General features: G+C 39.4%; 2 protein-coding genes across 4 annotated transcripts; one reads left to right on the top strand and one right to left on the bottom strand.

The window, feature by feature from the left end:
* On the bottom strand, window positions 1-9744 carry TMEM205 (transmembrane protein 205). 2 transcript variants are annotated; one of them, XM_070938279.1, is made up of 4 exons: window positions 9653-9744; window positions 5650-5751; window positions 5155-5318; window positions 1-2153 (listed from the first exon to the last, which is right to left on the bottom strand). In XM_070938279.1, exons 2-4 carry the CDS (start codon window positions 5747-5749, stop codon window positions 1851-1853), a joined length of 567 nt encoding a protein of 188 aa, XP_070794380.1. In that variant the 5' UTR covers window positions 5750-5751; window positions 9653-9744; the 3' UTR covers window positions 1-1850. The 2 variants fall into 2 exon arrangements, with proteins under 2 accessions (XP_070794380.1, XP_070794379.1); XM_070938278.1 differs by lacking the exon at window positions 9653-9744 and having other exon boundaries at window positions 5650-5809.
* Window positions 9745-9829: 85 nt separating this feature from the next.
* Window positions 9830-26137, top strand: CCDC159 (coiled-coil domain containing 159). 2 transcript variants are annotated; one of them, XM_070935271.1, is made up of 12 exons: window positions 9830-9890; window positions 15594-15686; window positions 16611-16638; window positions 17864-17940; window positions 18029-18110; window positions 18613-18784; window positions 19084-19151; window positions 20552-20628; window positions 23823-23911; window positions 24462-24541; window positions 25321-25433; window positions 25854-26137. In XM_070935271.1, the coding sequence occupies exons 1-11, from the start codon at window positions 9864-9866 to the stop codon at window positions 25422-25424; spliced, it is 897 nt and encodes a 298-aa protein (XP_070791372.1). In that variant the 5' UTR covers window positions 9830-9863; the 3' UTR covers window positions 25425-25433; window positions 25854-26137. The 2 variants fall into 2 exon arrangements, with proteins under 2 accessions (XP_070791372.1, XP_070791374.1); XM_070935273.1 differs by lacking the exons at window positions 25321-25433; window positions 25854-26137 and adding an exon at window positions 25226-25303.
* Window positions 26138-26559: the final 422 nt, after the last annotated feature.

Here is a 26559-nt window from a genome sequence, read left to right as displayed (position 1 = left end):
TTGATCTACCAAAGTAGGTTCATTTTTAATAGTAAACATTCTTTATTCCAAAAGCAGAATTCCAAAAGATAAGAATTTGCATATAAGAAGGTATTCTATATTTAAATTTTCTTTCTTTTTTTTTTACTTATTTTTTTTTTAACATTTTATATTTTAAATTACTAACATTACAAACAACATATACAATATTTCACCCTGTGCTATACATAAGAAAGGAAGATTTGGTTCTTCGGATATATCCTCATGATCGCCAAAATCCACGTTCTCGGGGTACAGGTACCGAAGCATCCAATTTTCCCAGCGCATAGTCCACAAATGGTTTCCAAATTTTCCAGAAAATATCTTCTTTATAGTCACCATTTCTAATTTTAATATCACATGTCATTTTATCATTTAAAGCTAATTTCCACATTTCACAATACCATTCTTCTATTCTAAAATTCACATCTAATTTCCAATATCTGGCTATTATAATTCTACCCATTATAATCATAATTCTAATCAATTCTTTCTCATATTTTGTTGGTTCTATTTCCTTAATTATCAACAGTAATATAGTTTCTGGTCTCAATATTATTGCTTTCCCCATCATTTCAAATATCATTTCCTCCAATTGTTGCCAAAACTTTTTAACTTTATCACATTTGTACCACATATGTTCATAAATCCCTAATTCCATATCACATCTCCAACATTGTTTACTAATTTTTTTATCCATCAATGACAATCTTAATGGAGTCAAATACCATTTCCAAACAACCTTATAATTATGCTCTTTAATCCTTACAGATAAAGTCTTCATAATTCTACTCTTCCAATTCACGTTCCAATCTAAATCTGATATTTTAATATTAAGTTCTTTTTCCCAATTCATCTTCATCACCCTTTGTGGTTTTCCATCAAAATTTATAATCTTATATATCTTACTAACGAGTCCCTTTAGCCCAATTTCATCTTTCATAATTTGGAATACTAAATATTCAAATTCAGTTTTACTTCTACTTATCGAACAATTGTCCCTTACCTTCTTAGTCCATTTTTCTATCTGTATTTTTTCAAACCAGCCTAAACCCAATTTTTCAATGATTTCTTTTTTCCTCCTTTCATTTTCTGAAGTTTTTAACCAATCTATTATAGTTTGTATATTTTCATCTTCCATTAGCCTATCACGACTTATATTAGTTTTAATCGGCCAATTTTCAATTGTCTTCCCTAAGAAAATTATATCTGGAATTAAAATTTTAACAAATTTGTTCCAAATTTTACTCAGTCCCTTTAACCAATAGCTATTAATTACACATTTTGATTTTGCTTTATCTAAAAACCATGTTGAGCCAAATCTCTTGATGTCCTTTAATTCTAAATCTCTCCAATGACTATCTTCACCTTTAAATATTTTTACCACAGTCCGAATAGCATAATTTTCTTTCAAGATAGCAGAATCCTGTACCTTACTGCTAAAAGTGAATCCTATTAAGGTTTTGTTCCCTGGGTATACAGTTGGTATTAAATGGTATTAGACTCTTGTTAAACAATAGGCAGACTACTGACAGTGACAAATCATAAAACATTGTTATAAAAATCTAACTTGGCACAACCCAATTAATATTGCATCAAGATTTTAAAACAGAAATGACAATTTATGCAGATAATTTGCTCTAATTTAAATATCCCTTCACAGTTATTGGACAATCTAATTTATACTTCAAGAGGGCATTCTGTATCTGGTTGTTTCTAGAGGAATGGTTCACACTCCAAAGGATTGATTTCTGGTCATTTCCAAGCTCTTCCTCGGAGCAAAATCAGCATTTTAGGAGAAAGCATTGGAACCAGCTAGAGCAGTGGAGAGTCTACAGGCTCTCCAATTGCAAGGCAATGAATGCCAAGTTCACCCCGGTGCAGATAACACAAGCCAGATTGCAGAGAGAAGACAAGCCATGAAACTTAAAGAACTTCTGGCGCAGGTGCCGATATTTGCTGTCTTTTTCCTTCAGAAGTTGGTAAGCCTCTCGCTGACCTGAATTTCCCACTTCCTGTCCGAGCCCATGCTCCTTTTCAATCTCTTGCATCTTAAGCATGGTCTTGGTGGTGACTTGCGAGAACCAGGAGGCATTAGTGGCAACCAAAATGAGGCAAATAAAAAAAAGTGTGATCTATAAGAAAGACAAAAAGTATCATGACCACTTCTGGATTCCAATTTACTATGTGTAATTTTCTTGGGAGTCTTTTTATTTAAGTTCTGGCGTTACATTCTTATTTCTAGGAAAAATGAAAGGGCAGTTGATGAACCTGATTTTCCTCATTTTTAAGAGTCAATTAGCTACATAGTCCAAAAAGTATTAATGAAAATGATGTATATATTTTAAATTTATTTCAAATTAACTTCCCACCATTTTCCTCCACAATTCTCTGAGGCAGGTTGCTGACAGAATGTGATTGGCCTAAAATTAGAGTCAGCTTTCCACATTCATCATCATCATCTTTTAATTTATGGGGTCCATAATCCCTTGCAGGGTGGATTCTGGGCAACTAAATGGAGCAAGCAGAGTGTTTACTGGATGCCCTTCTTGTCGTTAGTGCCCAGAGAGAGAAATATCTGCCTCTACCGATCGAACTCACAGCCTGATTGTGAGGCGAGAGCTCTACCTCTAGGCCACCACACCACTCATCAGCTTTCCACATTGCACACTATTGATTCTATATATATTAAAGGAGCTAGTGCAATATGAATGCTAACTTTTCTGTGCCTAGGATCAGCTCCAACAAAACACCAGTGCTTCAGAAATATTGCAAAATCTGCTGACCAGCAGAGTTGTACGGTTGTCAATCACTTGTGTTCTTGACATTTTGCTCAGTACACAGATTATTTCCCATGATCCAAAGAGATTGTGGTGAAAAATTAAGGGGAGGAACCGTAGGTTTTCAGTGATGTTTCAACTAATTCTTTAAGGACATTATCAGATAAATATGTGGTTCACATAGTCCACACATAACATCTGTATGCTTTCTCCAAGATTTTTATTTTATTGCCTCAAAACAAAGTTTTGGGGAGCTAAATACAATTATTTTCTAGATAAAGTCTGCAAGGAGCAGAAGAAAATGATAGTATTGCATAGTATCTTTTTCAACCACTATGATCCTATCATTTCGGTTTGTTTTGTTGATCTTGAGTACGATTAGCTGCCAATATGGTGATTCACATGACCACTCAAAACAGGTTTTTTCAGTGCTAACAATATTCAGCTGCTTCCCTGATATACTCATATAGCAACAGGGAAGTAGATATATACTGAGCCTATTTTTACTGTGAATGGTGAAAAAAAGGAGAGAAATTCCCTGAGGATGGGCTCCAGCATGAGTCCGAAAGCTCAGAAGAGTAAACCTCTGGTCCCAATGACCAACCCAGATTGGATCATGAAAAAAATTAATTTAACATCCCACCACTCACTAAATACTTTTAAAGCCCCAGGCAATTATTCTGCTTCACGTCCCAGCCCCATGTATTTTCTTCCAAGTCAAAAGTTCTACTTGGAGGAAAAGATAAAAATAAAACTTGTACCTTTTTAGGCAGCACTACAGTTGTACTTTGAAAGCCCCTACCTTATCTGCCCTTAAGAATTTCTCTCTAGGATTCAGATGTGCTAGACAAGAATCTGGTTGGTTTGGTTTTAGATTAGCATGTTGCATGAACACAGCCACTGAAGCTGTAAATTTAGAGTTATGACTTAGTATGTATTATGTGAATCCAGTTAATTGTGATTAATTCAGTAAACAGCTCAAATAGTAGCATCATAGTCCCTTCAGTGTTCTCACTCTTGTTGCTCTTAGCATGACAGAGAAGGCTGTTTTATAAGAAATGAAATCATTTATTTATTAATTGCATTCTATATTTGAAAAATGTGCCCAGAATGACTTAGGAAGAGCTTGTAATGCAGCATATATTATCCTGGAATCTACTCTGCATAGCAAAATTACACTAAACAAGAAATTACAGTAAGGCTGAAGCACTCACACTCAATTTTCCCAGAGGTGGGAATGGTGACGAAATGAAAAAGCATTGCATGCTAAATATTATGTCTTTCTGTGGTAAAATATTACAAAATATATGTTAATTCAGTAGAGTTCTTAATTGATAAATTATAAAAAAGGGCTTTATGGCATCTTAAAGACAATCAAATTTATTATACCAAATTAAAGGCATATTTAAAGTGCCACAAAATATTCTGCTGCAAAGGTTATACATAACTATCCATTTAACAAGAATTATTAATTTATTATAAAACATTTTATACGAACCTTTGCTTTTCTTCTGAAATACAGCCGTGAAGGCTGGGAGCAAATATGATAGTGTTCTAAATACACCCCCTCTGAGTTGAAATATTCTAGAAGATTTAGAAATGTTATATAGACTGGGGACAGGGAGAGAGGCAGAAAGCAGAATTGCAATCCTAAACCAGTTTATTCAGAAGCCCACTAAATACAAATACGGACCTATTCAGTTTGAGATATTGTATTATCTCTGTTTATCCTTAATGAATGTCACTATGTCACTATCATTCTGCTTACCAAATCCTTTAACCAAGGCGGCTGCTAACAGTTCATCTGATAAGAATCTGGCCATGGACATTTGTAGATGTAAAGCATTCTGAAACTAAAATTGCTACCCAGAGAATCAAACATCAAGGCCTTTCCCCCCATCAACAGCTATCACTTGTGTAGCTACAGAATTGAATGATAAGTAATTATGGCTTTTCTATATGTCCTGTAATGTAAATATATCTACTGGTATATGCCATTATGACTATCTTTAATCTGAAGCAGTTGGTGCTGCAAAGGTCTCAGGAAGAACATGGAAGAATATACATGAAAAAGTATCAGAGCATTAAAATGATATAGAAAAAGAGGGATTTAAATAGGAGATAATGGAACTCTTCTAAGAGATCTAATTTGAACAGTGAGACTGCTAGATCAATGCAGCCAAGAAGATATTTTATAAAGAATAAGATGACCTCTTAACCTCAGATGTGTTAGGAAATTTGAATGCTGATAATATGACAAGCTTAAGTCATTTTCAGAATGTGCCTATATAGTTTCTGCCTGCATGCCTGTCCTGAATGAAAAACTGCAGGGTTTAGATAATTAATTGCTACTTACCTGAACAGTTTCTCTGGTGCTGAGAAGTTCCCGTGGATGGTATGCAGCAAATATGGCAAGATTAAGGAACGTGCAGCCAAGTAAGGTGTAGAAATAGAAGGGAAACAATTTGCCCTGTACCAGACCAAAGGTGTGCCGGCTCACAGTTCGGAAAAGAACAAAACCTAGAGACAAAGAAGGGATGGGTTACATGGGAAAACACATCCTTTTCTTTAAGTAGTGGAAGAGAAGTTCAGATTTCTACATAAAAATTGGGCATTGGACTTTCATACAGCTAACTAAGAAAACAATAGAGTGATGTTGGCAGCAGTGACAGGGGCTGGAAGTCTAAGCTTTCAAGGGTATTGGGTTCAGAAAAACCAGGTTAGAGGTAGGTACTGGCAAATTTGGAAAACATGGATGTTTCTCTCCTTCCAACACATACTTTCTCTAACCCAGCCTCTGTCATACAGAAGAATATTCTAAATTAGCTCCCCTCCTGCCCAACAGACATACCTGCAATGAAGGTTACCCATATCTGCATTCCCCAGGCTGTAGAGAGGAGAAAAAGCTGGGTGATTCTGATAAGGCCACTTGGCTCACCTTCCATCGGCATCTCTGAAGCAAGATACGTAGGGAAGAAAAGGAGTGAGAAAAGGGAAGAACAAGGAGACATATCCAAGGGTGGGTGATCTAAGGCTTGGCCTTAGCCATATTGCTAAGCCTGATAATTGCCCAAAATGTGTGATATGATACCAACTATCCTGTGATGGAAAACATACCAAAAGTATGTTTACTTTTGTATATGCCCTGAATTGTATATGTATATGTAAAGGACTTTTTTTTTAAAAAGTACAGTAATTGTTTTACTATCTATTTTGATTAATTACTGCAAATTGTTTCAATATGTTAAATCCTCAAACATGTACCAATGTTACTTCTGACAATGTTATCAAGATGTATCTCATTTTGCTAATAGACATATAAATCATGGGAACCAGTCATACTTTCACTATATTGAACGTCTAAACATTAATCTCCCAAAAACCTCCACTGCCAGATAGTTCGAAAGAGCAGCAGGCAGGCAGCGATAAGAGTTGGAAAGGCAAGCAAGCAGGCACGAGGCAGAAGTCACTTGCTAAACACTGCCTGCCACTCTGCCTAAAGCAGCAGCACTCTTAATTGTCAAGAGACTAGATTAAATTTAATCCCCCCCCACAGAGATCCCCTCTGATTGTAGATAAGGCCTGGCTAACTTATTTCACACACTGAATTTGAGGCAGGAAAGGGCCATTATCTACCTACCTACCAACCAACTATCCATCCATCCATCCATCCTATTTGTATGGCCATCCATTTCACAAGAGAGTGACTCGGGTTGGTATTACAGCACTTAATCGGAAAACTATTATATGTGTTTTCATAAATATAAGTGAAAATCATTATTAAAAACTATAAAAAAACATATGAAATGAGATAGGAGCCATTGTAAGATCTCCCTGGTCCCCTAGGGCCCTGAAAGCATAGTCAAGTTTTGAGGGACTTGTTGAATGTTAAGAGGGATGGTGCTAATCTCACTTCTGGGGTGGGAGGTGGGGGGTGGAGAGAAGATTCTATAAGGCGGGTGCTACAGTGTGGTGAGCTCCTGTTACTTGCCCCAGCTCCTGCCCACCTAGCAGTTTGAAAGCATGCAAATGCAAGTAGATTAATAGATACCATTTTGGTGGGAGGATTATAGCATTTTGAGTGCCTTTAGTATATAGCCATGCTGGCCACATGATCATGAAAATTATCTTCAGACATTGCTGGCTCCCTCAGTCAAGAAATGGAGATGAGCACTGTGTCTTAGAGTTGGACATAACTGACTGGGAAATCTTTAACTTTTTACAAGAGAGAAGGCCTGCCTCCTGGGACGGGACTTGCAGCATGTCTTCTCTGTCAGATCTGATGGGATGGGCAGATGTAATTAGGGTTGGCCAGTCCCTCAGATAATCTGGCCCCATGCCATATAAGGCTTTAAAGGTCAATATCAGCATTTTGAATTGGGGGCAACCAGAAGCAGACTGGCAACCAATATGTGCTTTTCCAGGCATACACATAACTGCCTGCACCGCTGCTTTCTGCACAGATGAAACTTCCAGATAAGTTTCAAGGGCAGTTGTATGTAGAGCACATGACAGAAGTCCAAATGGGAGGTGACTAGGTTGTAAGCGACAGTGAGCAGAGCCCCCTCTTGATCCAGGAATAAGTACAACTGGTGCTTTGCACACAAAGATGTGCAAAGGCCTTCCTAGCCACAACTGCCACCTGCTCTTTGAATAAGAATTGTGAGTTAGGAGGGACCTCAGATCGCACACTGTGTCTGAGGCAGTGCTACCCCATCCCACACCAAAGATGGCATAGTCCTAAAATTGGAAGGCTCCAAAACTTTAAGTCACTCAGTCTTGCCAAGGTTCGGCTGAAGCCTATTGTTCCCCATCAAGACCATCACAGCCTCCAGGTATCAGGATAAGACACCCACAGTATTGCTTAATTCTCCACAGCAGAGATGTATAATTAGGTGTCATCAGTGTACTGTACTGATGATACCTCATCCTGTGGCAACAGATGAGCTCACCCAGTGGTCTCATGCAGATGTTGAATAGGAGAAGAAAGAGCATAGAACCCCTGTGGCATCCCACATGGTTCGGGGCTGTTGGTGGGATCTCCCTTCCCCTACCATCAACTGGAATCAGTCCCGGAGAAAGGAAGTAGAACAGCACAACACTGTGTCCTCCTACCCCTGAGCCAATCCAGAAGTTGATGGTATCAAAAGCTGCAGGGAGATCATGTAGGGCAAGGATGGTTGCACAATTGCCACCCTGTTTTCACCAGAGATCATCCATTTTGAATTTTAAAAAATGATGCGGGGGGGGGGGGGGGAGAGGGACTGGCTGTGCTTCAAGGTAAAATGCTCTTCTTCAACTGCTAGTTTTATTTTCCTAAGGTTTTAGGTCTGTATGGCTACAGAAATTAGATTTCAACAACACACTAAATTCTGGCTAGGTTTACAAGCCATTTAACTTATTTTAGCCCAATATTTCCTGGCCTCAGCCTATGTCCGTGATGGCGAACCTATGGCACGCGTGCCACAGGTGGCACATGGAGCCATATCTGTGGGCAGACGAGGGTTGCCCTAGCTCATCTCCGGTGCGCCTGCACACACCAGACAGCTGATTTTGGACCTTCTGGGCCCACTGGAAGTCAGGAAACAGGCTGTTTCTGGCCTCCGGAGGGCCTCCAGGGGGCTGGGAAAGGCTGTTTTCGCCTTCCCCAGGCTCCTAGAAAGGCTCTGGAGCCTGGGGAGGGCAAAAAAACGGGCCTACCAGGCCCACTGGGCGATCACGTACCAAGTGGGGGGAGCGCAGGGGGGTTGTGCGCGGGGGAGTGGGGTGCATTGAATTATGGGTGTGGGCACACACGCACGACCCCCCTCCGCTTTTGTCATGTGACGCCAAAAAGGTTAGCCATCACTGGCCTATGTTGTTCATTTATGGTTCAGTATGTTTTGTGGATCCAGAAAATGTTAAGTATTTTGCCTTCCTGTTAAAAGTTGTCTGATTAACACTTTCTTGGTGGCATCCACGATTCTTTCTCAAAATCCCAAATGTTCCATCAGCCCCTAAGATCGAGGATGGCTGAGTTTCTACACATCCGTGGAATTAAACTAATTTTCCAATACACAAAACCATACTTTGACTGATAACATGAACACTGGCTGCATATCTAAACTATGACTGGCTGTTGTGTTTACTATCCAAAGGAAGAACTGAAGACACATAGCAGAGCTCTTCAAACAAGCATTGATGAATGCCACAGATTTTGAGGCGATTCACTTCTAAAAAACATTGCTCAGTACACGCTGCCTTGACATCTCCGACCCCCAAAGAAGGCCGCCGCTTCGGGAGCGGTGCAGATTGGTCTGTTTGACACCACCAGCCGGGGATTCCGGGATCGCATTCGCGGCATCATGCTAATGCCCGCTGACTTGCGACTCGGTCCTCCAGGCTCCGGAGCTTATTTCTCGGGGGAGATAAATCAGGACAAGTCAATTGGGAAGGAGACTTAACGTAAAGCAGCAGGAACGAAGCCAGCATACCCGCTTTCCCAGCACTTTCTCCTCCTTCCCGTTTCCGTCACCCTCCCGCAGACACATTTTGGCACAGACAAGCCGACAAGGGCTCTTCTGGTCCAGGGCACTCGGGAAGGAAGGGGCAAAGTTCAAGGCAAACTCGGGAAGGGGAAAGTCACTGAAGTCGAAAAACTGGAAAGGGAGAAAGGAGCTTTCGCAATGAACAAGAACCCAAAGGGACAACTCCGCACACGAATCTTGCCCTGAACACTGAAAGGCTGCAGGACTCAAATGCACTCTCCCACCCACAGAAAAAGCAGCGGGAATGCTGCTCTCTTCCCTGCGCTGCCCCGGAAAGAGCACCCAGGCCACGGTGCCCCAACCGCGATTTCCCCAGCAATCACCCACCTCTTCCGACTCTTCACTGCAGCCTCTCGGTTAGCGGCTTTGCCCCCGTGCTCCTTAGCAAGTAGGCCCCGCCCTCTGCATTCAGAAGAGGAAGCGTCATGAAGGGAGGCGTGGCCACGGCTGACCACGCCCCTTTGTTTGCACATTGACTCGCTGCTAAACCCTCTTCCCCGCTTTCTGGTTTGGGTCAGGAGACCATCAACAGAGCTGGATGATGGACGGGAAGATGGTCACAACGGTAAAGGACTCACAGGGTGGTGTAGGGACAGATCCCAAGGGCAAGAATTCAGGACCGGCTGAAAGGGGTGATCCAAAGCCCTTTTCTTCCCCTGTTCGAGAGGTGCAGATCTTTCTTCACGCCTCCTTTAAGCACCGCAGCCTTCCTGCACTTCTTTCCTGCCTAGAAAGCCTGAAGTGCCGATCCTGGATCAGTGCACGAAACAAGGAGTGCTGAATGACAGGCCGTCCCCAGCAAGAAACTGTGCGAACTTAGTCTAAATCTAAAACATATGTGTAGTAGATGTATGGTTACCCTATTGCTGCCTGTCACCTTCTTAATGTCTATGGAGATTCTCAGTCATACAGGTCATAGTTGTCCCAAAGGTGCTTTTTTCAAGAGGCAGCTGGACTTCCTCGTTTTTCTTTGGAGACATTTCACTTCTCATCCAAGAAGCTTCTTCACTTCTGACTGGATGGTGGGGAATGGAAGGATTTATACTCCTTGCAGACAGTTGGTCATTTGCATTCTTTTAGAGAGTTGTTGAGGCCACCTGGAGGTTTATCTGTGATCTCAGGGTCACCTGAGTAGTGCAAATGGATGTGGAGCCTTCTTAGAACTGTTGAAAGGATTTTGTGTTGTAGATTGGAGATAGATGATGCCATATCCCTCCCCCTCTGTTGAGAGAGGGTTGTCCAATTTTGACATAGATGGCCTCTTTAACCCCTCTTTCAAATCAGCGATACTCTTTGTCCAAAATGGGACTTTGCTGTCTTCAAAAGAGTGGTCTGTGTCTTTTAAATGCAGATGGACTGCTGAATCTAGTCCTGAAGGGTTTATTCACCTATGTTGTGCCATGCATTTATGAAATGGTTGTTTCATTTGCCGATGTACAGATCTGCACATGGCTCACTGCATTGTATTGCATATACCACGTTGCTCAGTTTCTGTCGTAGTGTTGTATCCTTGGGGTGGGCAAGTTTCTGCCTTAGTGTATTTTTGGGTTTGAAGTGTGCACATATGTTGGCTGAAGATCCTCCTGAGCTTTTCCGATATGTCTGCAACATACAGAATGATAACATTGCTTCGTTTATTGTTCTCTCCATTGTCTGTTACAGAGGAGCTCCTGTAGGGTCTTTTTTGAGATTTGATGAAGTCCCACTTGGGATAGCCACCTGTTCTGAGGGCTTCCTTAGTGTGTTTACATTTTTTTCTTTCCCATCTTTTCTGGTAGGCAGGCCTTCAGCTGGTAGGCAGATTTGTACATTGGGGAAATGAAACAACCACTTCATAAATACATGGCACAACATAGGAGAACAAACCCATCAGGACTAGATTCAGCAGTCCATCTGCATTTAAAAGACGAAGGTCACTCTTTTGAAGACAGCAAAGTCCACATTTTGGACAGAGAGGACCACTGGTTTGAAAGAGGCCAAAATTGGACAATCCTCTCTCAACAGAGGGGGAGGGATATTACATCATCTATCTCCAATCTACAACACAGTCCTTTCAACAGTTTGAAGAAGGCTCCACATCCATTTGCACTACTCAGAAGACCCTGATGACACAGATAAACCTCCAGGTGACCTTAACCACCCGCTAAAAGAATGCAAATGACCAGCTGTCTGCAAGGAATATAGAACCTTACATTCTCAACCACCCAGTCAGAGCTGAAGAAGCTTCTTGGATGAGAAGCGAAACATCTTCAAAGAAAAACCAGAAAGTTCAGTTGCTTTTTGAAAAAAGCACCTTTGGGTGTTCTCTTCTTAATTTGGGGAGACAAGGAAAAGCACTGGCATTTCAAATTCACTGGACTCGCTACTGTAGGATGGCTCCCAAGCAAATGCACAGGCTATACTCATACAAGACAATTCCTAAAATTTTGAATACCCTCAATTGGTCCTCTCCCAATACCACTCCGATACTCCCATGCTGTGTTGTTAGATTTCACTTTTGGAATGATGAGTGATGAACTTGGTAATACCTACCTCATATCCTTGGATGGATACTAGCATTCTAGAAAATATAATCTCAAGAGAATGGATTTTATTAAATGGATAAAATTGATTTATACGTCCCAAAGACAATTGTAAATTGAAATAATTGTAAATAGAGAAATTAACCTTATGAGATAAGAAAGGGACAAGACACAGATGTCCCTCATTATTATTCATCTTAGCTCTGCAAGTATGGTATTGAATAGACACATAACATGATGAAATAATTGCTGGAGTGAGGATTAAAAGTGGAATATGTAAGTTAAGGGTGTTTGCTGATAATTGATAATAATTTTGAAAAATTCTTTGGAAGAACTAGAAATTTGGTGCATTGATTAGCTGGATTTAAAATTAATGAAAAAATGAAGATGTTAATTAACATGAGGAGGAGGAGCAAAAATACTGTTTTAATGTTTAGGAAAAAGTAAAATACTTAATATTAATATGATTAACATTAATTGCATATTATTTCAGGCCTATAATCAAATTAAGGACATACTAAGATGGAAAAACTTACAATTGCCATTGTTGGAAGGAATTTCTGTGATAAAAATGAATGACCGTTTAAGCAAAACCAAAAGATATACAGTATCTAGGTTTGTACGGCAAGGAAATAACACAAGTTAAATATAAAATGTGCTAAGATACAAAGAAACAATGAGAATTAGAACTGCCTGGTTAGAAAGTATATTTTGCAGTCGGCTGCTCATTTTGAATGAAAGAGTGGGTGCTGCTGAGAAATAAGATAATTTTAGAGCTAGAGGAGCATAACCTGAGGTTTGGATGGCACAATTTTCTACGGTAGGATAAAGTTAAGGTTAATGTAGATTCAAAAATCACTATATTATTAATAATAATAATATATGGGAATTAATAATCCTGATGAAAGCCACAATTACAACTATATGGAATACAATTATAATGTAACTCGGGTGGTTGTTTTTATTTTTATATATATATGAGGATATTCATTACTGATGGGGGCAGATGAAGACTGAAGACTTTGAACAAACTGTTGCACCAGGATGCTATGTTACCCAATTATGGATGGGGGACTCAACAATCTAGTGGAAAGACATCAAAGAAGATATTATATGGATTATAAATTTAAAGTTATTGTCTTTTTTTTTTTAAATAACGGAATATATGTATATATATATATATATTAGTAGAGTGGGCAGATATTAAGAATTGAATTGTTGTGTATGGTAATTTTGTAGGAAAGTGGGTGGAAATATGTTAGTCTACTGATGGATTAGCTTAAGAAAAGGGATGTTTAAGTGATATATTTAGGGTAGTGGAGGAAATGGACAGAGTTGAATAAATGTTAAATTAGGACTTATGTGGAAGGCTGCTTTGAAATGTTATATTAATATACACAAAGAATAAATGTTAAAGTAGGATTTATTATACAGTCTTAAAGTGGAAGGTTGTTTTGAAATGTTGTAACAATACATAGATATAAGTTTTGGGGAGGACAAAAAGGGTAGATTATTGCTAAATTGGGGGTTATAATAATATTATGCTAAACTAGAAGTTATCATACAATGTTATAGCAGACTGCTTTTTTTTTTTTTTTTTTGAAATGTATGGTAAAAGGGGAAAGTAATAATATTAATAATATTTTTAGTAAGTAAGGGTCAGTATATAGAGGAGAGAGTAAGGCGATGGTAAAATATTATGTAATCTGTTATGAATTAGGTTTTTGGTGTGAAGAAGTCACGGGGGGATGGGTGGCGAGGGGGGGTTAGGGAGGAGGGGGGGAAGGAAAAAAGGGGAAAAATTTGTATTTGAAAACTTTTTCAATAAAAAAATCACTATATTAGAAGTGCCATATTGAGAACATGGAATAAACCCAGATTGTGCCAAAAATGCCTTTATGGGTCTCAGCATAAGAAACATTTTATGTAAAAGGAATAGCCAGCAAAGAAGGATAGTTAGCATATAGAGAGCTATTAGAAAAAGAACATGGAAACTATAAGATGAAATCAATAGATCAGTTGACTGGATTTAACTTTTAATGGTTTTCATACGCACAGTTAAGAGAAATATTTAAGGAAGATAAGAGAACATTTGGAATTGAATAGCACAAGAGCAAATTTGAAATTGAATTATGTACAAATAATTAACATGTAATTGCTAAAACGTATAAACTTGTTGAAATTTGAAGAACAGGTGAAAGTATATGATAAGGATCAAAGATAAAGGGTCATTTTATCATGCCTGGTGGACTTGTAAAATAGCTAGAAAATTCTGAGTTCATATACATACAATGATACAAAGAATTTTAAATATTAATATTCATAACTTTATTGGGACTAATAGATAAACAGTTAGAAAAGAATTATGGAAGACTGTTTTTTAAACACCATGATAACTGCTGTGAGATTATTATGGTATATGCACTCTGAACGGTATTTCAGAAAGATTCTGTACGGTATTTCAGAAAGATTCTGAAATACCCACAATGGAGGAATGATTGATGAAGATGACAGAATGAACAGAGATGGCAACATTTACTTCTCTGATTAGAGAAAGGGCAATAGCCACATTTATTAGTGACTGGAAGCATCTTAAACACTTTTTGCTGAAAAGAACTAGTGAGACTTTATGGGTTTGATAACTAGAAAGGGTAGACTATGGAAAGAAGGAAATTATTTTGTAACCTTAAAGAGAGAGGAGGTAAATATAAATGTAAGATCAGAAGCTATTTATAACCTTTTCTTCCCTTTTCTTTCCCTTTTTTGCACCTTTTTCACACTATTTTTTACTTTTTATTTCAAAATTTGTATTGTTTTTATTCTCTTAAATTTTCTCTAATAAAAATTATATATATATGATCTGAGAGGGCCCATCCAATTGTGCATACCTTTCCAAGAGTAGTTAAACACAGAGAAAATTAAGAGGAAAATACAATATGTAACTGAATAATATATGTTTAACTTCAACAAGGTTTAAAATAATTTTTAATAGTGAAAAGTGAGTGAAATTCTTTACAGCAGAATGTATGTGAGATATAGCCAGCTAATAAACAGAATCTATGGGTTAAATATATTTTCACATCATGTCAATAATTGAAGATCCTAATTTATTCAGACCAAGTCTACAGGGGCTATTGGGGAGGGATGGGCATTTACAGTATAGCCCGTGATGGCGAACCTATGGCATGTGTGCCCAAAGTGGCACACGAAGCCATGTTGCCCTGCACGCATGGCCTTGCCTGTTTGTCTTCTGGGTTTCTGGCATACATGCATCCGTGATGATCAGATGTCCTTCATGTATGCGGCAGTGCCAAAAACCAGTGTGCGCATGTGTGCCGGCTAGCTGATTGTTGGGTGCGTGCTGGAACCCAGAAGTTCGGCTTTTCTGGAGCACAGCTCCAACGAGCGCGCACATGCACGCACAATGTTTCTGTGCAACCTTTTTGGAACTCGGTGCCAAAAATAATCAGAAATAGGCTTGTAAAGGAAGTTGAAAGAAATAATTGAAACAAGCAAAAGAATAGAACCTCAAACTCAAAATTCCTAGCCAAGTTTCCCTTCTGATCTGAAGCATGTTCATATTTTCCCTTTAAAGGAACAAGCACCTTGTGCTGGTCTTCCAAAATAAAGGATTTGGAAGAAGGTTGGACTCCATTTTCAAGCCCCAGTTTCCTGTACTGGGTTGTTGCTTGCTCTCATATATTTGCTTCTGCTTCTAAATTAAGGTCTCTGTTTCTCTGTCTTAGAGGTCAACTACAATGACACTTGCCAAGAATAGACAGAATCACATCAACTCTCCTAACTGGTGCTTAGCTCGGGCAAGCAGCCCTGCATCAGCGGTAGGTATCTTGTTGGATTTCAAAGATATAGCAAGAAAATCATGTTTGTATTTTGCTCAAGATACATTAGGGATAAACACTTACTCCTTCAAAATAAAGCCTGCCAAATGGACAAGTAAGCATACATAGCTATGGCCAGGCCTCTGAGCGTACAGTCTCACTTATGCTCTTGAAATCAAAATGATTTAAATTGTTTATCTTGTGGATTGCAGTGGGGTGAGGTGGAGGCTTAAATATCCTGGATCCTGATTTTAAACCATTTTAAACTCAGATTACTCTTATTACAGCCCAAAATATGTATTGTTTTATAGCATGCATGCTATAAAATGCTTAAGAAGTATGCTACTAGTAGAGTCAAAATGCAAATGCAACTTTTCTTCTATGTAGAATCCAAACAGGCATTGCTAGCAAATGCCCGTTTAATATAGCATATTAGAAGAAGAGCATGTGAAGGCAACTCTAATCTTATGGGTGTACTTTTTGGGGACTGTGATGGCTGGGGAATTATGGGAATTGAAATCCACCTATCTTAAAGTTGTCAAGGTTGAGAAATACTGGTAGCATTCTGTGCAGCTAAGAACTGAGCTGCAGTTCATGAAAGTTTATACCTTTAAATGGAATTTGTTAATCAAAAAAGGTGTTACCAGACTCCTGATTGTTTACTCTCTGACTTCTGAAATTCTGACAGAGGATGATCCAATTCTTTTGCAGGCAGAACAATAAAGAGAACACTGATCTTAATAAAAAAGAAAAGAAATATTCCCAAACAGGCATGAATGAAAGATGTATGGGTAAAGGAATACAGACTGACTTTTTATGAGAAGGGGTTTTGTTGAAAGTAAGCAGCTTATGCCATAAGAGTCCTCACTTTTGGAGAGCTTGTTGTTTTATTTGGAACGGATTGATGGGAGTTTACTTTTCCAGGTGGAGTTGGCTGGGTTGGAGCCACAAGGTAGGTGACATGGTCCTTTTTGAGCTTTTGCTAAATCTACCAATTTATTTATTTAAAATATTTATATTATAATTGAAAGGGAGGTAAGATATCAGGGTCAAACATGTCTCCTCTGAGTGGTCATGAAGTAAACAGGGGGGGAAAAATCAGATATTGGACTTTTTCCTTAAAGAGAGTTTCTCTCCCCCTCTTTTCCTACCTCTCTCATTCTCTCTTCTCCTCCTCTTATTTTTCTGGTCCCTTTAACCTGAATGCAGAAGCAATGTACAGACATTTCTGTATTCTCCGGGAATTCCTGAACTTGTTCAGTCCTTGTTCAAGGTTTCTGTGAATATTCTCTCACTCTTGTCTAAGGTGATGCCTTCTTCTTGAATCCCCTCCTGTTTACTTTGAGCCAGTGTCCTTCAGGATTAGAAGTTCAATAATTGTCCATGCTAGCAATGATGATGGGAATAGCAATACAACCCATATGGAGAACATCAATTGGGGAAGTCTACTTTTGATATTTCTTCTCTTGACTTTACAAACCATCCTTTTAGTTTCCATTATCATTTCTACACTTAAGACATTCACATAAGTAGGCTTTTTGATCCTTTCCATTCTGTTCTTTTTTCCTATTATTACACTCTGAGAATTCATCTTTCCAATCATGCCCCTTTTTGTTCTCTTTTGGTACTCAGCCCAGCCATGAATTCAGATACCCAATTTCTTCACTGCCCTCCTTGGATCTACTGTCACTTGAATTCTTAATGTGTTCTCTTCTGTTACCAATCCACACTCACTAGAAAGAGATGCTTATTGCCCCTTAGAGATGAAGTGGATCCCAGTCTCTTCTTTTGCAAGTCAGGATTCTTCCTCAGAATACTTGAGCAATAATAACTGCTAAAGCAAAAAAATTCCAGTAGTGTCTGGGATTAATTCTCCAAGTAGACGTGAAGATGAAGCTCAGCATTTTTAGTTTTCAGAATTAAGGCTTGCTATTAATAACAGGCTTACTTAAAAAAGAACTAGAGTGGCGCTTAGTGAAGCCTTTTCAGTTTTCAGTATTTTACATCAATATGACCTAAAATGTGATCTATTCTTAACGTAAGTCTTAAAACTAAAGAACCCAATTAAACAAATGAGTCAGAAACATTGAACTTGCTCCTTTATTTATCAAGGAAAAAGATCCAAAGCTACACATTTGTGTGTGGCAAAAGTATGTGAATAATTGTCTCTCTTGTAGCTTCAATTCCAGAGTTCCAATTGGTACTGAAAAATGATGTGGAGCTTATCAGAGCTCAGCTCCATGCCCAAACAGAGGTATGTATAGTTGGCATAAACCTGGAGATCTTGTCATCTTGGTATCACAATTGATGTTAATCCCATTTGTGCCAAATTTTTTTTCCAGGCTTTTCAAGCACTGAGCCACTCAATTACTTTGTTAGAGCAAGAGAGCAACTATCAGCAGGGTAGGATCAATGCATTGGAAGGTGAGAACTATGAATACCACTCTGTTTTGTGGATTTTCAAGTCCCATCATATCAGGTTACATCCTGCTTTAAACCATTTAAGGGATCATCTCTCCCTGCATTTAAATTTTTGCAGGGAAAGAGGATCTCTGGAGCATTAATCTATTAGGAATTTCTGTATGCAAAATTCCACAGAGACCTTGGTTTCTTATGAATTTTTGACTCTTCTGGTTATGAAAACATAGCAGACACAAGACTGATAGGTTATATAATCCCCACCCCTAAGCAGCTTGCACAAGCAGAATTGGAGGGAATTTAAAACATTTCTTAACATTTTCAGTGTAACTCAGTCTAGAAGAATTTTAAGAGGGTTATATCTTAGAATCCCTGGTCCGTTTTGAATGCCGTTTCAAGAATTGTACAGGAGCATTTTCATAGAATTAGGACTGGTAAATCGAGATTGCAGAACATCATCCCTATCTCTCCATTACTGAAGAACATATCATATCTTCCATCCTTCCAGAGGAAGTAAAATTTGCTGCCCATTTATCCCGTGGAGCGAAGTTTGATGAGCTAATACGGAAAAAAATCCAGGAGCTTTGGAAAACCATGGCCAAAGAAGTAGAAGAGCTTCAGAGTTCCATGGTCCAGAAACAAAGTTCAATGGAGAATCTATCTCAAGATGTCCTTGAGAGGTAGGAGAAAACTGAGTGGGCAGAAAAAGAAATGAGCTATGTCTTGTGGATTTTGGATAGGTAGAAAAATGGCTAAAATAGACTGGGTCTCCACAATCTTTACTGTAATTCTCTTTCCACTGCTCTTGTGACTGAAGAAGTCTTGGGTAATAAACTGGTGTAGATGCTTATATTGCCAAAGGCTAGAGGACAATAATAGTGAGTTTTTATGTTTTTGCTTAATAATAAATTATCTTAGGATTTGAATTTCCAGGGCTATATTGTAAAGCTTCCTGTCCTGTTTCTTTTTCCCCTGGCAGCAAAAAAATTCTTTGGGAAGAGTTGGAATCAGTTCAGGGTGAACTGCGACGCATCCATCAAAAACTAAGTAAGTAGCTACTAGTGTTATCTTCTTGCAATATTTTGTTCATATTCACTTCCAACATGCAGTAGATTCTTCTCTACCAGTATTTGCCCATTTATCATACATTCAGTATTGTCATGGCTCTCCAAATCTTTTGAATCTTTCTCTGCAATAAGCTCTTAAGCATCATCCAGTCAATTTGGAGGCAAATTCAGCTTCCTTTGTAAAAAGTCAATGTCTCCTTCAAATTGAAGAAGTCCTGAAGATGTCAGGATTCCAGATGTCCAATCTAGCTTAGAGCTCTAAACTTACCCGGAAAACTTCCACTTAAATACTACCGTGTTTTCCCCAAAATAAGACCCTGTCGTATACTTTTTTGAACCCTGAAATAAGCGCTTGGCCTTATTGCCATGCACTCAAAAGCCCGATTGGGCTTATTATCAGGGGATGTCTTATTTTGGGGGAAACAGGGTAAGCAAGTTCAAACTTGATCAGTTTTTGAGTCAAGTCAATATTAGCCTCCTGAGTTTCTATCTTGATCATTTGATTTAACTCTCATTGAAGCACAGAGAAACAGGACTGTCTCCCCACTTGACTAGGGCTGGACAAGTTCTATATGCATCTTTGCTATTGTCAGCATTTAGCCCAACTCTTCTTCCGCCTGCTGAAAAGGTTGTTCACCAACACATACCCTGGGAATTTTCTATCTTTGAGAAGGAAGGTTCTATAACCTTCCAAAACAGTAGCTCTATGGCTGAATAGCTTTATTAATCAGGAATATTTTCCTTATTAATTCAGTATTTTAATGCTATTTAATCTCATGCTGCAGTACTTTCTGTTTTAATTTAATAGATATCTTACCCTTGATTGCTTATATGAGAACTAAAAAAAGATTATTTGGCCATTTCCCTACAACTGACTAGCAGCAATTTGTGGAGTCATCCAATAATTCAACTGATGTTCTGCCAAAATAAAAGTAATTGCAATATACTTTCTATCATCTTACCAATGTCTGAATAGCTAACCTCACCAGTGCATTGATGATCAATGTATCAGTACACTGATGATGTTATCTAGTTGGGTAATGAAACATCTGCAAGCAAACAACTATGCTCAGAAAACACCAAGGACTCCACGTGTTAAGTGTCAGATATAGTCCCCTCTGTTCTCTTTTTTTGGTGGTAAATATCCCCTTTGTTATTGTTTTTGCTCCTTTATCTGCTAAGGAAAATATAAATAATGATGTGAGTATTGTCCACTGAAGGCAAGGTCTTAAAGGAAATGTTTGCAGCAGAGCAAGAGGTTAAGAGGAAGCCATGTGTGCCTGGTGCTTCACAGAAGTTAGAAGAGAGAGTTTAAAAGATGATGATGGGAGTAATCCTGATTGGGATCCTCATTGGGAGTGTTCTTGGCTCTTATCTTAGAGGACCAGGAGGTCGATATCACTAGAAACCTTGTCAGCATTAAGAAAATGCAAGAGAATCAAATGAAGTGCACCAAGGTAAATTCCTCCACTCGGTTTCACTCTTGAATTGGAATCCCTATGAGAAGAACTGTATATTAGCATTTTTTTTCTAGGAGCCATTATTAAATTGTACATACTCTTATCAGTTAAAAAACTCAGCTCATTACACTGTAAAATAAATCTCTCTCACCCAATTGTCCATAAGGTGGTTATCTGACAGAATATATATTTTAGGAAATTTCTACCCTGACTTTTGCCACACAATAAGGTGTGATTCATCAGAAACATCAGAAACAGGAGGCAGAAGGAGAGAAGAGTTTGGCAATCCAGAGGGTTGTTTTCCTTCTGCCTATCCCACCTCCTGAATTCTAGTCAGTTGTTGTGGAGGCAAGCAGCCAGGGGAGAAGTGGGCACAATGAGGTAATGATATATCAGAAAAATAAGATGAGGAAGAAAAAAGAAACTGTCTAAGAGAGGAGGAATGGCATTAACATGTACATAAAATTATCAAGTACCCAGGATTTCTAACATGGAGAAGGTATTGGGGAGAACCAGAGAGTCAGTTTGGTGTAGTGGGGGACACAGTTTCCCATTTTCTGGCACCAGGCTAGAAAGTGGGAGAATTTGAGTTCTAGTTTTGCCTTGAACACAAAACCAGCCGGCTGACCATGGCCCCATTACCTTCTCTCAGCCCCAGAAAGTAGGCAATGGCAAAATGTTTTTGAAATTTTGTCGAGAAAATTGCAGGGACTAGTCCAGGCAGTTGTCAGGAGTCAAGCAGACCTCAAGGCACAATAAATACTTTTTAAAAAAATGTTTATTTAAAGCATTTCTATAGCCACCCATATCAAATTCCAGGCAGGTCCCAACCAACAATTATGTCAGGCCTGCCCCAGCCCAGGTCCCTAGGAAAGAAAAACCTTCAACTCCATTTGATTGAAGCTATAGGTTCTTTTACTAAGGTTAGGTGTTTACATCGAAAGAAAGCCTAAATCAGAGGTTTCTGTGCAAAACGTTACATTTTTCCCTTCTCCCTGCCCCCCCCCGACCAGTCCATCTCTATCCAACAGCGTGCTGTTTAGGTGTTTTGAGAACAGCTTGGATGTTTGATGCCACTAGGTGCAGTTTCACATTCTTTTTCCAGGCTAGGTGTCCTTGAAGACTAGAATGTGCCAGTTCTCACACCTCTGGTTTCTGTTAAGCCTGTTCCCTCTCATCTCTATCCTCTACATTCCATTGTCCCCTCCTCCCCCCCTAACAATTTATAAGAGGATGCCAGCAAAGCATAGAAGCTGAAGGTCAGATCTCACCACAGGACAACTCACTACAGGACGATTCAACAATTCTATTTAATTACCGTATTTTCCGGCATATAAGACGACTTTTTAACACATGAAAATCTTCTCAAAAGTCGGGGGTCGTCTTATATGCCGGGTGTCGTTCTCCTGTAACCAGGCAGACCAGCCCGAAAGGCTCTGATGAGCCTTAAATGGCTCTGGCGATCCCACCTCTGACGATCCCAGCTCTGACAATCCCAGCTGAGTTCCCTGCAACTCAGCTGGGATCGCCAGAAACCATGTAAAAGGAAAAAAGTTTGTTCCCTTTTACTCTGACGATCCAAGCTCTGACGATCCCAGCTGAGTTCCCTGCAACTCAGCTGGGATGGCCAGAGCCATGTAAAAGGAAAAAAGTTTTCCCCTTCCAGCTTGCTTACCTCAGCTGCTAGTCGCAATGCTTGCCTTGCTTCGCTTGCCTGAATCTATTCCATCAGCAAGCAACTCCCTGCCTGCAATCAAGCAGTTGTGGACTTCAACTCCCAGAATTCCTCAGCCAGCAAAGCAAAGCTGGCTGAGGAATTCTGGGAGTTGAAGTCTACAAGTCTTAAAGTTGCCAAGGTTGGAGACCCCTGTTCTATTGGGTAAGTTTTTTTCCCCTTTGGGATCTTTAAAAAAAATAGTCAATTGGGGTTTTTTTAGTTGTTCTTTTTTAGACCTAGGCATTTAAAGTTTAGGAAGTTTTAAATTTAGCTTTCATATAAAAATAAAAATAAAATAAAATAAAATAATATTTGTGCAGCTTTCTGAGATTTAGTGTGTTTCTGTAGTGTTTCACTCTAACTACACAAACACACAAAATCTCACAAAGCTGTATGTGGAATTTTGTGTGTGTAAAGTGTGAAAGTTGGTTTTTTGGACTTTTTGTGGCTGTGTGAGGTTCCTGCTTGTTGCAGGGGCCATTTTGGGACTAGCACAGCTGCTTTTACATTGTGGGTGAGCCAGTTGTGTTGTGTGGGTGTAGAGTGTGAAAGTTTTTTGGGGGGCTTTTTGTGGCTGTGTGAGGTTCCTGCTTGTTGCAGGGGCCATTTTGGGACTAGCACAGCTGCTTTTACATTGTGGGTGAGCCAGTTGTGTTGTGTGGGTGTAGAGTGTGAAAGTTTTTTGGGGGGCTTTTTGTGGCTGTGTGAGGTTCCTGCTTGTTGCAGGGGCCATTTTGGGACTAGCACAGCTGCTTTTACATTGTAGGTGAGCCAGTTGATGTTTTTTTTAATTTTTATTTGGTGTGCATTGGAAGAGGGGTAGTCTTATATGGCGAGCATAGCCCAAACCCTATATTTTAACAGGAAAAGTTGGGGGTCGTCTTATACGCCCAGTCATCTTATACGCCGGAAAATACGGTATTTAAAATAATTAGAAAATATTTTAATTTTTGTCATTCACATTTTATTTTGTTCCTCCTTTGGCATCCTTTCTTTAATTATTATATTCCACTATTTTTGATATTAGTGTAACTCTTGTCCCACAGCGAGTTGTCGTGAGGTGAGGTGGCCATGGTGAGTTGTCCCACAGCAAATTGGCTGTGGCGTGTTGTCCCATCCATTTAGCTGTAGTAGCAAATCTTTTTGGAAAGTAAAACAGTGGCAACACTTTAATGGAGGTTGGATTTGGGCAAAGAGACCTGCTTCATGGGAAGTGAGTAGAAGAGCAGAAAAGTATTTTTTAGTGATCCTAAGCTTATGTTAGCCTACAGCAGCGGAGGTCTGATTACACAACTCCCTGTCTCCTGTTGCATAGTCTTGTGTAGTCTGAATACCCAAATCTGAATACCCAAGGCTGATCTAGGTACTGTTTCAACAATTCATCCAGAGGTTTGTAGAAGAGAGCTCCCTCCTGGATATCCACCATAGGCTGTTTTGCATCCCAATGTATTTATTTGACTTGACCTTTCTCTAGTTCCTGACCCAACTGAGGGGCAAAGTCCCGGATGGTGCCCTAGAAGAGAAAGATCATAAACCAGGGACTGAAGAGCTGAATGAAATCTGGTAAGAACAGCTCCTTGGGAGTTCTTGTTGGCTTTCTTCCTGTCTCAGATAGTGGAAGGAATTTTTTAAATTTGACATCTTTCCCTTCAGTGGACTTGGGTATCAGGCACCTTCTTTCATTTTATGGGATATTGGAATAGGAATCTTCGGGGCTTGAATTTTCTGCACCAGGAAGGTAAACCTTTATAAAGCTGCACCACATCTTTCCTATAAGTAGATATAGTAGACTCAAATTTGAGTCTAAGGAAATGCTTGTATTCCTCACCAATCTATTATCTCTGGAAATAAAAGGATAGCATGTTTGAATCCATTATAAATAAAAGAAAAATAAATCTATATAATTGCTCCTATGTTACAAAGTACTTGTTTTGGATCTCCGAGGATGAAATTATAAAATGAGATCACCAGGTGAGGGTTTCAGAGCTACACTTTCATCCTGCATAATTAACTTTTAATATTATCAAAGGATGTAAGGAAATATTGTTCCTGTCTCTTTCTTTCGGTAGCAGGTGAGCCACAAAGAGAATCATACGTTTTTCTTCTGATACAGGTCAGCTGTCAACACTTTACGCAACTCCATTATGAACAACAGCACATGGAGTGAGAAGAGGAATTCTTCAAGAATGAAAGGTGAGTAGGCCTAGTTACTCCACCTTTGAATAGAAGCATACAGGAATGGACCATAGGCATGAATGGAAAACTCAGACTAGGCCTGCTTCAAGGAGGCACCATCCTTCGGGGTTCAGAATAATCTTCAGTGTGTTTTCTCTAACTTTTCGTCCCAGGTAATTAAGTACAAGCATTAAAGTCTCAAATAACTGAAAATTATAGGCAGCCCAATTTTATCACTTTTGGGGTTAATTTGGAGTGCAGGGTTGGGCTGTGTGAGGGTACCTACCAGGGAAAAACTAATATACATTATTTCTCTTAAATATTCTTCTGGGGTGAATCTGTCAGCCCTTCAAGATAGTCCAGGCAGGAAACAAAACTATGAGTACTAATGCTACTTTTTGGTAAGGTTACAGCAACAGAATTTTGTAAGCCTGAAGGTTCTCCCCTTTCACCTGCCTTTACTTTCCAGAGAATTAGAGGGGGTCCCTTCTGAAACATTTCCTCCATTCCAATCACTGCTCTGGATTCAGACTTCATTTATCAGACCATGATCTGGGTTGTGGCTCTTTCTCTTGTCTTCCAAGATTATTCTGACATCCCATGGCAGAATCACATATCAGTGGCAAGACTTGCTTGGTATCAGCAGAGCACAGTGGGATAAAATGGGAAACTGTGTTTCCTAATTTGTCTACCTCCTCACAGGACCTTTCTGAAAGCAGGAGACAACATAGGATAAATAAATGAAGGGTAAGATGGCTCAACTCCTCCAGAAATCTCTCTCTGGGACCTTTTTACAGATCGAGGGAGCCGACAACAGCGAAAAACTAATTTGGTTGATTCCAATCTCTCTGACTCTGCTCTCCATCAGCACCGCCGCAGTAGCTCAGAGCACAGTTCCTAGAAGGGCAAGGTGAGCCTCCTTTTTTTCTCTTGCTCCTCACATTTGAGAGCATGGCTACCCTGAAATTCCCAGCACAGATTAGGTAGAAGACCACACAGAATTTTCTTTTAGAGTAGACTCACCCTTTTTTACCCTTTCTATGTCAAAAGACACAGAAAAGACGTGACACTGTTAGTAGAAGGAGCAAGACATTTTGGAGTTTGGGAAGGGTGGGGTAAAAGTAAATAGCAGGCGAAAGAAATGGTAACATTGCCAAATGTTTTCATTTTGCTCCTGAATTTTGTGTAGCTACTCCTGGAGACAACAATAGTGGAGCAAGGCATTGTTCATTTGGTTTGTAAACTGCCCATCTCCAGTAGAGAATAAACAGACCCCCTCCTATTCATACATCTACCTGTGTATCAGGCAAACTAATGGTTTCTTTCTTAGGTATGGAAGGAGAATCAAGATCCTAGAAAGAAGCTGGGTCATCTTTGGAGCTGAATTTTTGACAATGCAGATAAAATTAAACCAAACTGCTTGGAAGAGACTTGATTTGGTCATCACTGTGATAGAAAGCTGCCTTAGATTAAGTCGGGCCATTTATCTATCTAGATTAATATTACCTACTTAAAATAGCAGGCAGTGGATCTTCAGGTTTTTAGTCCAGAAACTTTCCTGGTTTCACCTGGAGATACCAAAGGGATGGAAATAGAAACCAAGCCAATAACAATGACCAGCCAATAACCTATAATTATTTGCAGTTTCTCATCTGTGGCTTACCTCTGCTCTACACTTTATCTATTAAATACAGTGTTGTTGTCAGTGTTCCAAGTAATTCACCCATAGAAATTAGAACTCTGAGGCAGGCAGATTCCTCAAAGAACAGTTTTATTGGGTAGATCATATTGGCACAACTGGTGAAAGCTGACTCAAAGGTCCCATGGCTTTCACCTAATTAAAAGTAAATGTTTCCCCTTTACCCCCCTCCAAGTCACTGGTCATGCTGTCCAATCCAGAGCTGGATGGTTGCATGGTAACTTCACCCCTCCTCTGGCCAGCCATCTGTGGGAATGTCCTTGGATTCCCACAGGAAAGTTTTATTGTTTTGGCTACAAACCAGTGGTGAAATATAGCTGGTTCTATCTGGCTTGGG

This window comes from Pituophis catenifer, unplaced genomic scaffold (genome assembly GCF_029215685.1).
Source record: "Pituophis catenifer annectens isolate HBS135680 unplaced genomic scaffold, rPitCat1.0.hap2 SCAF_2, whole genome shotgun sequence".
Classification (NCBI taxonomy): Eukaryota; Metazoa; Chordata; class Lepidosauria; order Squamata; family Colubridae; genus Pituophis; species Pituophis catenifer.
Note: the sequence above shows the minus strand (reverse complement) of the source record. Positions and strands in the feature narration are given on the sequence as shown.